The sequence below is a fragment of the Osmerus eperlanus genome, chromosome 26, assembly GCF_963692335.1.
Source record: "Osmerus eperlanus chromosome 26, fOsmEpe2.1, whole genome shotgun sequence".
Taxonomy (NCBI): domain Eukaryota; kingdom Metazoa; phylum Chordata; class Actinopteri; order Osmeriformes; family Osmeridae; genus Osmerus; species Osmerus eperlanus.
In genome coordinates, this window is record NC_085043.1 from 1,474,103 (window position 1) to 1,488,004 (window position 13,902).

General features: G+C 42.4%; 1 protein-coding gene across 1 annotated transcript; it reads left to right on the forward strand.

The window, feature by feature from the left end:
* Window positions 1-9,834: 9,834 nt before the first annotated feature.
* Window positions 9,835-13,514, forward strand: LOC134013053 (carboxypeptidase N subunit 2). Its single transcript, XM_062452793.1, has 2 exons — window positions 9,835-9,916; window positions 10,219-13,514. Exon 2 carries the CDS (start codon window positions 10,222-10,224, stop codon window positions 12,652-12,654), a length of 2,433 nt encoding a protein of 810 aa, XP_062308777.1. The 5' UTR covers window positions 9,835-9,916; window positions 10,219-10,221; the 3' UTR covers window positions 12,655-13,514.
* Window positions 13,515-13,902: the final 388 nt, after the last annotated feature.

Genomic DNA, 13,902 nt, shown 5'->3' on the forward strand with positions numbered 1-13,902 from the left:
TCGTTATTATCACGGACCACAAACCTCTTTTGGGTCTCCGGAAAATACCCATTGACAATGACAGGACGAGTCGTCGTGCACGCTGGGCTCTCGAACTTGACCCTTTTGAATGGACTGTAATACACAGTCATTCACTGGAAAGTTCAAGGTCAGAAACCACCATACTGGCACATGAAAAAAAGCACACCTGCTGAGAAAGCAGTTTGGCAAGAGTACCACAGACTTACCCTCCATAATGGTTTGCTCTGTCGAAGAGTTTTCAACCCATCCACTAAGTCAGTGCTGCATCAAGTTGTTGTCCCTCGCGCTTTAACCCTTGTGTTATCTTCGGGTCATTCTGACCTATCAGTCATTGTGACCCACCGTCGTATTGCGACAACTTTACCGCATACAAAAACAAAGTGAAGCATTTTCTTTTAACCGTTGGGCTGTCTCAGACCCCCCACATTGCGAAGGTTAAAAGAAAATTATTTGTATTTGTTTTTGTATTGGGTAAAATTGGGTAAACACAACGATGGTTCGTTATGAACCTTTGGGTCATGTGACCCGAAGGCCGCACAAGGGTTAAAAAACACTGTTCTACAGCTGCTGCATGGAAATCCAGTGACTGGTCATCTGTCTGCAGATAAATCCTGAAACGTGCTCAGCAACTGTGCTACTGGCCATTCATGTCACGTGACATCAAGATTTGGTGCCAGCAATGTGCTCCATGTGACGCAAGACGGAGTCCCATACCTCACCAGAGAGCGCCCATGAAAACAATTGTGGCTACTGAGCCATTCCAGAAGGTTGCAGCCGACATACTTGAGCTGCCCATCACAAATCGTGGCAACAGGTATGTTTTGGGAGCAGTGGCGGAACCAGACTTTTATATATGGGGTGGCCAAGGGGTGGCCAGGGACATTTCAGGGGGTCCACAAAACAAGACTGAAAATGTGTGTGTAACCTTAGCCTGGCATCTAAGCAGTGTAAATTATTCATATGATTGCTGATGAGAAATAGAAATTAGTTCTTCAGTGTGGCCTAGTATGGTCCACTAGGGTTACTTATCAAATTCTACATTTACTATGAATAGACTGTGTCTATACATCTGAATTGCAACTCATTTCTTTCTTACACACACTATACTGTACTCACAAACTGGAGAGACATTGGTCACTCTGTTTTCATGAATATATAACCTGGGTCTAACCAGGTTAGAGGTGAGATCCTTTGATGAATCTTTTACATGAAAACAAAACTATTAGTGTATACTCACACAATAAATGCCACAGTCATCAAAACAAGGACACTCATGAATCAACAAGCAACATTTTAAAGTGAGGCTTGAAAAAAAACGTCTGTGTAGGCTTATGTGTGGCCTACAAACACAAGCTAAACGCACGGCCGGGAATCGAACCAGCGACCTTCTGATTACTAGCCCGATTCTTTAACCGCTCAGCCACCTGACTTCCTAGTATGCTCTGACCTGGTGCCTGTAGCCTCAGGGAGGGAGCTGCTCTGCTCAAGGACTGGGGTCCACCTCAGTGCAAGGACCCCAAGTCTGCTACCTCACCCTTTCTTTTAATGTTTGAAGTGAACCCTAAGCAAAAATAACATGAAGGCCTACACATCCAATTACCCACATTTGAGTCCAATCTCAATCTTAAACATATCCCCATTATTATCTTCAATCAACTACCAGCCTTTAAGTTACTAGATCATGGCTAGCCCTACTTTGAAATACGTATTTCAAACAGGCATTATACAATCGCAAACAGGGTTGCTATCTGACTGCAGTGTTAATCTTTTGTAATGTTAATAGATTGATAAGGCATCTCATCAAGAAATCTTAGCAGTTAAAATACAAAAATAGTGTACCGACCCACACAGAAAGACGTGTTATATGTTAGGCTGTTGGTTGTTTACCAGTACCCAGTGTTCGCGGGGTCCGATATGCCAATCAACCTGCTGTCTGCCAATCACGGGAATGCCCGGAATGTTCGGATGCTGGGCAGCCTAGTGGTTGGCGAAGGGGCATGGAGTGGGGTTGGGCAGGGGGGATGGAGCATTCGAAGTTAAGACCAGGTTTGGCCTCTGTTCTTTCTGTTACGTCTGGGTTTCACAAGAGACGGTCACTATTGTTTTGTGGGCTACCTTTCTTTTATTTAGTGTGGGCTAGGGCCAAACAGCTGTTTGGCTTAGCCTGTGTAGGCTACCGTGTGGTTAATAAACATCAATTCAGGAACTTCATCTTATGCCTGGACGATTGTTCCTTTCTGACCTAGTCAGGTCATTACAATAGATTTCAAATGGCTAAATGATACTGTTGTTGTTTTAAAAGTGTTCTATATAAATGAAAAGGAAAAAAAAGAAATTGAATCAACTAGCCTACACCACAGCACGACAACTGCTGTTAGCTACGAAGGTAGTGCTAGTGCTAAATAAAAACAGAGGCATTTCTCTTATTTGAATCTGTTATGGAACCAAATTGCCAATATACATATTTTTCTATGGCTCTGCGGCCCAGCAACTCAACTTTCATAACATTTTGTTCAGGACGCCTCAACCCCAATGCTAAACCTTAAAACGATAGGCTAACTGTAATATGATGCTCTCATCTTCCGCCGCTGGCGCTGTATCAGACACTGGCGTAGTGATTTGTGACTGACTGGTGAACTGTGGAAATATCCTTGATTGAAAAAATGCACTGCCAGAAGTTAAAAAAATGCTTCTTTTAACAAGATAAATTAAATGTCAATCAGCATCCAATTGCCAGGGATAGCGAATGACATTTTGGGGTGGCACCTGGGGTGGCCAGTCTGATATCAGGGGGGTCCAGTGCCACCCCGGCCACCCCTCTGCCTCCGCGACTGCTTGGGAGTCAGGTGGCTCAGCGGTTAGGGAATCGGGCTAGTAATCTGAAGGTTGCCAGTTCGATTCCCGGCCGTGCCACATAACGTTGTGTCCTTGGGCAAGGCACTTCACCCTACTTGCCTCGGGGGAATGTCCCTGTACTTACTGTAAGTCGCTCTGGATAAGAGCGTCTGCTAAATGACTAAATGTAATGTATGTGCTTGTGGTTCAAGATTATTTCTCCAAGTATGTCAACCTATATGCCATTACAGATATGTGCTCAACGACAGTTGCAAAATGTCTGTTTGAAAACTTCATCTGTGAACATGGTGTTCCGGAAATGCTGCACACTGATCAGGGACGTCAATTTGAGTCGGATTTAGTGAAACACCTGTGTCAACTGCTGGGCGTACAGAAGACACGAACCAGCCCATATCATCAGCCTTTGGTTCAGCTGCATGGAACAGAGATTATGCCCACCTCCAGCAGAAACAACAGTACGACAGATGTGTCAAACACACTCCCTATGTTCCTGGGGACCTTGTGTGGTTAAATGACCCCACTATGTCAAGACAAAAACTTGCTCCTCACTGGAAAGGCCCCTTTGAAATAATGGAGTGCCTCGGATGTGATGGGGATCCACCTGGAGTGACGTATAAGATTCCTTACCTCCTGGATCAATCGGACAAGTCTCAGATTGTCCATTACAACCGTCTCAGACCTTTCAAGGCTCCTGTGCCAGATCCTGGTCATAAGACACCTGATTGTGACTCCTTGTTGCGGCCTCCGCTCCCTTGTTTGACTGCATTTTCAGGTGCTTTGCCCTTTAGACCTTCACAACCTGCAGTGACAGAGAGCTGCATTGTATCTGGTCGCTACGGTGCTCCCTCAGTGGCCCTACAGATCCCCCAGCCCCTGTCCCAGCCCCTGCTCCAAGCCCTGCCCCAGCCCCTGCCCCAGTCCCTGCCCCAGCCCCGATCCCACTTTCCCTCACCTCCTGCTCCTTGGACTCCGTGTTTGACTGCTCCCCCTTCCAGCTAGGCCATGGTTAGGCAGTCTCACACTATCCCCTCTGCCCCTCTTGATCAAGGCTCTGGTTCGTCGCTGCATCCCTGCAGACGTCCAGTTCGACCTCCCAGATACCTTATGGGCTATGTTCTACAGTGAGACTGTTCTTTTGTTCTCTCTAGTAGCAGTTGCTTGTGTTGTGTGCTTCTGTGAAACAAGGACATTTCTTTTTGTGAGGGGGGGAGGAAATGTAAGGTTTACAAGTAATGCATATATTTAGGGTCAATCTACTAAATATATATTTACAATGTTTACACAGAACTACTTTCATATTTGTGTTACACAGTTATTATATGGTTACGATAATCTACCTCTGTGGTTTCATTATATTTACCTTAGTTTAAGTCCTGCTAACGTTTGATTGGTTGGTTAGCAACATGTGAGCGGGAGACGAGGAAGTGTTGATTGTTATGGCACGGATGAAGTGTGGAGTAAAAGAAAAGTGCTGTTACAAGAAAGTTATCTGTCTCCATCTGGCTGTCTCTTCTTACTACGAGTGATCCAACCACCATATACCGAACCCTCACGTTACAACAGTATAGAATTAGAATGTATTTGTTCAATGAGTGAAACATACAGATGCATATAAATGAAATGTGTCCCTGAGCTGTAACACAGGAATAAAAATGGACACCAGAGACAGCAGACAGTGAGCTCTAGCACATTTCACCAAAATACCATCATTCTACACCGAGTAGCCTAATATCAAGCGGTTTGCACTAACTCATAGCAGAGATACCTCTGGAAAAGTTATCTAGTATAATTATAACAAGCACACAGAACTGAGTGATGAACTGCTGGCGGCGGTGGATGGTCCATGTGCGACCGGAGGAGGAACGGCCGGGAGGGCGATGCTCGGTACGGCTCCACGCTGCAAGAGAAGCCGTGTGTTGGTGAACCCCGTCTGTCTCTGGTCCATGTTAAAATTATCCGCCGTGAAATGGTCACTGCAGAGGTGGCTGTTGGAGTTTATCCGAAGCTTTCCATCAGCGTGGCTCTTCACAAATTCAATCCACCTATTTTTCCTTTCCTCATCAATAGGGAAATTAAATAGCGTTGCAACGCAGCTGAAGTTCTTGCATCCAGGGAAGATGCAGTTGCGGGTGGAGGGAGACATCCTGAAGCTAGCTAGCTAGCTGATATAGGCTACAATAACAGTACAGCAGGAGGAGCCATTCAGTGATCTGACGTAGATGGGTCAAAATGACGTAGATAGGTAATTTTTTGGCTCCGCCCATTAAAACGAGTCGACATATCTAAAACTACCCCCCATTTATTTGCTTACGTCAAGAAAAGTTGCCTGGAAACGTGCTCACGGATACGAACAGGGGAGGAGCACAAAAGGGAACATGAGCAAATCACTGAATTACCTGAGCTGAATGAGAACAAGGAGAAAGGGCTTGATAATCTACAGTTTAGGAATGTGCATTCCGGCTCTTTTTCGGGAGCCGGCTCGTTTGGCTCAGCTCACTGAAAAGAGACGTCTCTTTTGGCTCCCGAACTTCTCTTTAAAAAATACATGTTTTAACTATGAATTTTAGGGTGTGAAAACAATTTGAATAAATTATTAAATGAAATCATACTATACCTTAACAACAATGTCTTTAAAAATGCATTGATTTGTTATGGCTCTTCTCCGAGTTTCGACTACTCGTCTTACTGAGTGTATGTGAGTTGGCTCGGCCCTCCCTCATGCAGTATATAATTGGTTGACACCGCGTGTATGATTGACAGGAACAGAATGTGAGGATGATCGTGTGCGCCTTTAGGCCTGCAAGTATTTTTTTGTTCTTCGAATTAGTCAATTATTTTAAATACAATAAAAAATCATTATAATTTATTTTTATAGGCTATATTAATCGAGTCGACTCTTCAGATATGCTCCTGACGTTCATCTACAAGAGCCGGATCTTAGAGCCAGCTCATTCGCGAACGACCCATCACTACTAGTTGCCTGCTCCTGTAGAGTTTGTTTCCGTTATTTTAAAGCAGATTTAACCATTTTGAAATTAACGCTATTATGCTCATGGCATGACAAACGTAATTACATTTACATTTAGCAGACTCTCTTATCCAGAGCCACTTATAGTAAGTACAGGGACATTCCCCCCGAGGCAAGTAGGGTGAAGTGCCTTGCCCAAGGACACAACGTCATTTTGCACGGCCGGGAATCGAACTGGCAACCTTCAGATTACTAGCCCGATTCCCTAACCGCTCAGCCACCTGACTCCCTGTAATTATAGCCTAATATAATTAGTTATAATATTGTGACATGTTACGGCGTCATTATAGATTGTTATGTTCTTCTGGAGCAAAGACGAAGATGAATAAATCATGTCTGATAACCACAATATTGTTATGGTCGTTATATTGTTATAACTATGTCGGTTAACACCACAACGATAGCATTAACAATAACTGTAAGATAGTAATAGTAAGCAACACTCATCATCATTATAACAGTAACATAGGTGTAGGCTTAATTTAGCGTGCTTTGCCGAGCTATACGACACAATACTTAAGCAGACATAGGCCTACAAAAAACATAAAGCAAAAAAGAACAACGTATATTTGGTGAGTCTGAGTCGTATGTGGAACATATGTTCCATATAAAAACCAAGTGAAAGGAATACTACGGTACTAATAGCATTGATTTTCGTAAAGTTCACATGTACCTGCTTCTTGATCGGACTTGTACCACATTCTTCGTTTTCTGCAATGCCTTAGTTCCAGCTCACACGCTCACGACTGGTTGTCGCAAAGTATGACATGTACAGCTAGTTGCAAGCGTGCACGAGTTTCGGAGCTAGGAACAAGCTTCTGCGCAATACCGGACAAGTCAGTCTGGAAAGATGGTGTGGTCCATTGCGCGCTCTCGCTTGGCTCACTGCGCCACTGAGCACTTTTCATAGAAATGAATGGGGACGCCATCTTGGAAGACAAAAGTAGCTGTTTCTACTAATATATAAGTCTATGAACACCCCTGGTCTCCTTGGTACAGTGCATGCTTAGAACGAACCTCTCGGAGAGCCTCTCTTCTGTACAACTGAGCCACTGGTTGGTATGCTGTGACAATATTCACCAACAAGTCAGGTCATTCTACATACCAGGACAGTTTAAAGGGTGTCATATTATGGCAAGCCGTCCGTTATTTGACTGTTACTAGCTATCCCTTTATTTTAGCTAGCTGCCAATTTTCTCTAGCTAGCTTCCGATTCAGCTTGTTAACAGACATTAGTTAGCTAGCTGCCCTTAAAACCAAATTAGCTGCACTAAAAAGTATGGAGGAAATTGGGATGTCCTGTGTATTTACATTATTCTCTAATAAATATTAGTGCTGTCAAACGATTAAAATATTTAATTGCGATTAATCGCATTAATGACATAGTTAACTTGCGATTAATCGCAATTAATCGCACATTTTTATCTATTCTAAATGTCCCTTGATTTCTTTTTGTCCCATAATTTTTTCTCATTTTAATGCTCTTATCAACATGGAAAAGTGGATTGGATTGCTTAGTTAGTGCAAATGTTTATTTATTTTTTAAAACAACATTGCAACATTGCCTGGCTTTGACAAGGGGGCGGAGAATTCGCATCAGCTGTGTGATTGGCCATCAGGTGGTATTTCAGACTGGATGTGCTGCGATGATAGCTCAGTTCCCAACAACAAAACACACATCAATTTGGTCTTGTCAATGGAACCAATTGGCAACTTTTTAAAAGTAACCTTTCCATTCAGAATCTTATTGGCATCCATTTCGGCGTCTCACGCTCGCTATCCACTCAAAACGTAACGTTAGCCTACTACTCTTTAGCCGGCTCGCAAGCCCAAACAAGTGTGTGCGGTGTGCCTGTTGTTTTGTTTCCAGTCTAGCTAGATCCGGTGTGGTGTTGTAGTTTTTCTAACGTCAGTAGTCGTTGCAACAGCATGTGAAAAAAACTACTAAGTTTGCTAGGCCAAAAAGAGCGTTAATCTCGCAATAAAAAAATTAACGCTGTTAAAATGGGTTTGCGTTAACGCCGTTAATAACGTGTTTAACTGACAGCACTAATAAATATAACTTTTACTAATCAATAGAACTAGTCATTGGATACAAGTTAGTATGCTCTCGTGAGTTTGCTATCTATAAGAGTAGATCGTGTTTGTCAGGTTGAATAGATGTTCAGGGTCAGGAGAAAGTACTGTGTAAACATCTCTTGTGATGATGACGGGGAGAGTTCCACCTATGATCTCTCTCTGCCCTGAGAGTGGTCATGGGCTGGGAGCTGTGAATCTCTTTCTCTGAGACTGTTGTAATGTCATAACTGCATGACTGTCACTATCTATTCTTGTGCCCTATAAAAGATGGTCTTCCAGCCTACGGACCTGAGAGAGACATGATTGAGACCTGGTGTTGTGTTGTCATTTATTGTCAGAGGTCTGAGGCCTGTTCCATAAAGCGATTTTACCGAATAAGCCAGACTTATGTCAGTTAGTCTGACTCATTTCTAGTTCATTCGGTTCCATAAAGTTAGCTCAACGTGGTTCGAACTCGGTTACTATGGCAACTTAGGCTGCAAAACTAGTCTGGTCCGAGGCAGGCTAACTGTCAGGCTTAGCGTGACTTGGTGCTTAACCAGACCTTCCTGTAACACTGACCCAACGGGAAAACGATGATTTACCACGGATATTCTCATTTCCTTATTCTCATCAGTTCAATATGTTCAACATTGATAGAAAATCAACTTAAATAGCCTACATAGGCTACAACATTTAGCCTAATGCATTAAGCGATGATGAACAATGATTTGATACACGCCACGTTAAACGTAGCCTATGGCTTGCCTAGTTTGTGATTTCAAATGTTTAGGCATCAGGCATAGGCCTATCTCAATCTAAATTATTATGGAAGAAGTCACGTGGCCGTGTGCATTGCTTTTGCCGTGGTGGATTGTATGATCCATGTTTTACCTCTCTGGCTGCTTAAGAATAGGGTGCACGCGCAATTAGCTTGACTACTTAAATCTGACTTGAATTAGTAGGACTGCGTGAGCTGAAATTGGCCTTTATGGAACCGCTTTAGCCCCGCTTGACTTGTTAAGCTAATTCAAGTCTGGTTTGGGACTTTAAGTCCAACTTATTTGAGTGGCCTTTATGGAACAGGCCCCTGGTTTTCTCTCCCAATCTGCAGATTGATAATACTGAATCAATAATATTGATAAAAATCCAGAACTCAACTGAACTGGACACACTGGACTTGACTGGACACTGGACACTGTTAATGAAGGGACGGACAAAACACTCTTCATCAAAAGCCAGCTAGTTAACTAGCCAATGGCCTAAAACTTAGCTGTCTAATATTGTTGTTTATACTGTATGTAAAATGTTGTAATCTTTAAGTAATCCGATTATAATCGTGCAGTTTTTTCTTAACATAGAGAATAATAAAAATACAGAAGACAAGATTAAATAAAGGCAATATTAAAGGGAAATATTTAAATTTGATATTTAAATGATTCCAGAGTCAAAGGATGATATCTAAGAACGGGCTTCTCATTTTATACACAACTGAAATGTTTGTAAATGTTGTTTTTGAACGATAGTTTGACACCTGAAAGCAAATGCAATCTTAAGTACTATTATAGAAATACATTATTATTGTTCAAAGGTTAAGACAGACAAAAACCTACCATAATTTTACAAACTTGTCTACACCAAAAGGCTGGGAACTACTGGTCTATCACTATAGGAAATATTAGAATGTCAGTTTAAAAGAAAGCTATTTAAGTCCAAGTTCTGTGTCACAGATGGAAATTTGAATCACATTAACAGCAACATAATGTTATACCTTGTCTTATCTCTCTCAGCAGTCAACACCACACCCCCTCTTTACTGTAGCTCCAGTTGACCTCCAACCAGCTTGCTGGCCTAGATAAATAGATCTGGAATGAAAAACCTTAGGTCTGTAACTGCATGTCTGTTTCACTGTTTAAACGTCCTAACCCACAACTGCAAGCAAAATAACATAAGGTATGGTGTTCTTTTTGTATCATGTTAGAATTTTTTGGGCTGGAATGCTACACCGGTTCGTTGATATTAATAGTTTTGTTGATAGCCTTTTATTGATTTATTTGTGCTTTATTTCTATGTAATGTTATGCACCTACAAAATATTTTTATCTCAAATATTTTATCTGAATTTATGCTTGTCTATTCATCCATTAAACTTTGGTGTAGGTAAACATAATGCTCCATAGAACATGTTTTGCACATCCCATACTGTTTCAAGCCATTTATTTAAGAATTGTCATTGTTGCTGTGTACTTTCCATAGAGAATGAGGATGTCGAGTGAACACATTCTCTTCTGTCTCCTGCCTTTGTTTTGGAAGTATTCATCTCCAATGTGTGAGAAGGAGACTGACTGTCCCAAGGAAAACCAAGATGTTTATGGCAAGACTTTGACTGAGATCCCTGTGAGTTTGAAACCAGGTGCCACCGAAGTCTTTTTTGTAGACAGTCAGATTCAGACCATTCCAAAAGCAGCCTTTTACGAAACCCCCAATCTGGAAAAGATTGAGTTCTTAAACACCCCCACCGTCTCAATAGAGGCAGGTGCCTTTGAAGGTTTGTCAGACCTCAAACACATTGAAATCTCCAGTACCTCTTTAACACATTTACCCATTGGAGTCTTCAAAGACCTGAACAAACTTGAAAATCTTCGTCTCAAGCTCAACCAAATCCGCATTCTAGAGAAAGGATTGTTTGAAGGCCTCAGCAAACTGACAGAACTCCAGTTGCACATCAACAATATTGAGTCCATTGAGGAGGGGACTTTTGATGACTTGGAAAGCCTTCAGGTCCTCCACCTAGCTAAGAACCACATATCCTCTTTGTCCACTGGCATGTTTTCAAAGCTCCATAAGCTCCACACGTTGCGTCTTTATGACAATCAGATCCCTGCTCTCCCTCAGGGAATATTTGATAATTTACCAAACCTAAAAGAAATCTCTCTTAATGGTAACAAAATCCACAAACTACAACCCAATCTATTCCCACATAAAGAAAAAATTTCTAAATTATTGTTAGAGTCTAATCTTTTAACTGAGTTGCCTGCAGAATTATTTGTGGGATTCTCTCAGCTTAAAACACTGACACTGGCGAAGAACCAAATTACTAGTCTTCCTCCAGTTCTTTTTGGAGAACTGCCCAAAATGCAGGAGTTGAGTCTAACTGTGAACAATCTTACAACACTTCCCAAAGGAATTTTTAGCCCTCTTTCCAAGCTTAAAAAATTGGATTTATCAAAAAATAAACTGGTATCTGTGTCTCAAGAGAATTTTGAGGGCCTTGTGAAGCTGACAGAACTAAACCTCCAAACCAACCAAATAGCTTCCCTGGATGTCAACACATTTGAAAACCTACCATCTCTGACCACCCTGAAGCTGGCTCATAATAACTTGCAGACAATTCCCAAGGAGATACTTGACTCTTTCTCAAAAATCAAGAAAGTTATTCTAAACAACAACACCTGGCATTGCGACTGTAAGCTTGTGCCTATGTACCAGTGGCTCAAGGACAAAACTGCGGATTCTGAAGAGGTCTGTGAGTCTCCAGAAGATTTAAAGAAACAGAAAATCCTGTCACTCACTGAAGACCAATTGCAATGTCCCACCTCCCCCCCTACCACAGTCACTACCATAATTATTCCTGTGACCACCACTACTACACCAATGACCACAACTCTGACCACTACTACACCAATGACCACAACCACACCAATGACCACAACCCAGACCACTACCACACCAGTGATCACAACCACACCTATGACCACAACCCAGACCACTACCACACCAGTGATCACAACCACACCTATGACCACAACCCAGACCACTACCACACCAGTGATCACAACCACACCTATGACCACAACCCAGACCACTACCACACCAGTGATCACAACCACACCTATGACCACAACCCAGACCACTACCACACCAGTGATCACAACCACACCTATGACCACAACCCTGATGACTACCACACCAGTGATCACAACCACAACAACACCATTGATCACAACCACACCAATGACCACAACCCTGCCCACAACCAGAGTAGCCACTACTTTGCCAACCACCAAACCAACAACCATAACTCTTACTACAACTCAAATGACAACTACCCAGCAAAGGACTTTGACAACTATGCCAGCAACCAGTCTTCCAACAACTAAGCTGCCAACAACTACTCTGAAAATGACAACCACTGTCATTATAATGGAACCTACCATAATAACTACAACACCCTCCACTACCACCTCTGCACTTACCACTGCAAGTCCCCTTCTCACCACTGAAAGAAGAACCACAGCAATGACCACATTACCTCCAACCACCACCCTAGCCCGAGCCTTAACAGCTATAAGGACAACTCCGATTATTACCACAATCACCACCTTATCCTCCACCACCCAAAAACTGACCACAGTGCCACACACTGAGACCCAGTCATTCCCCTGTCCCCAGGCACCACCCTACCATGCCTCACTGTCCTACACATACATAAGGCAGAACATCATGGCTCAGTGCAAATCCAAGATGATGATCTACTCCACCCTGGTCGCTATTGAGATCTGTTGTTCATTGGTGCTGGCTAAGTTCACCCTGTCCTTATACAGACTGCTACAGAACCGGAACAAACGGCCCACCTGGGTTAACCTGACCAGTTTCTCCTACAGGAAGGAGGTCTCCCTCAGGCCCATCTGAGAGACATGTGAGATTCTGAGACCATGTCAGTAGGAAAAGGATGTGAGAACAATACCAAGTGTTGGATATGCCTTCAATTCTAATATGACATACCATTCTGTACATGGCTGTCTGGGATATAGTCTATTCATGTTGTTTACATAAACTATTAGATTTTAACAGTGTTAGGGAAGCTACCATATTAAAACAAAATAGTAGACTGCAATTAAGGGCTTGGTTGTTGCAGATTAGCAAAGATGTAACTGGTGTTATATTAACACTTTCATGGTAGTCTGAACATCATTGAAGACAATGATGATTTTCAGGACAACCAAAGTGTTTTGACAATATCTCTATTATGTCACGTGAGGTTATGACAAACGAGCAACTGATACCTCAGAACATGTGGTGCGAGGTCTGGGTTATTCATCATTCCAACCAATTGCTGATGCCTTTTGGGATTCTCAGTGGGCAACAGTCAGTCACAGCTTGTAGTCATTTGAATGGGATCGTAAATGACGACGAAAAGCATCATTATGGTATCAGACAAATATATATTTTGGGGGTAAAGGTCTATTTCACGGCTTCGAGTAGCAGGACTGCTACTATTAGTTTCTTGATAGTTACTTCTTTATGAAAGAGAACACATCAGGCGCTATTAAAATCAGAAGTTATCATGACATTTTTAAATGATACATACAGTACATGAGTAAACTCTTTTGCATTGGGAAAAATGCTAACTTGTGTTTGTTACTTTGTGCCACTAAAATGATATGTATACTGTATAGTAAAAAGTCAAGTTGTAAGTCACTTTCTTTGCAACGTAAACCTGAGTTTCTATCCTAGATTTTTTTTGTCCAGATATGTTTAAATAAATACATTATCTTATTAAAGATACACCTCCTTTTAACGCTAGCATAATCTACACAAATCTACACAAAATTAACCTCAGGTGATTTTTTTTGTATGTAATGTTGTCCTCAGAGAGAGAATATTGGGGTGGACTGGGCAGTAGCAAGGCAGTAATACATTTTGTTGTCCAGTGCCACCAAGAAGGTATGGAAATGAAGGTGAAGAGGGAGAAGACGTTGGCAATTCTGGGGCTATCAGCTCACAGCAATGGAAGGGTTGTGGTTGCAGCAGCACCTGTATCCTGAAGGAGGGGACAGTGTTGGGGACAGGGGGACAGTGTTGGGGACAGGGGGACAGTGTTGGGGACGAGGGGACAGTGTTGGGGACGAGGGGACAGTGTTGGGGACAGGGGGACAG

What these genes read in the sequence shown, in the direction of transcription:
- LOC134013053 (XM_062452793.1), top strand. Translation starts at nt 10,222, where the DNA reads ATGAGGATGTCGAGTGAACACATTCTCTTCTGTCTCCTGCCTTTGTTT.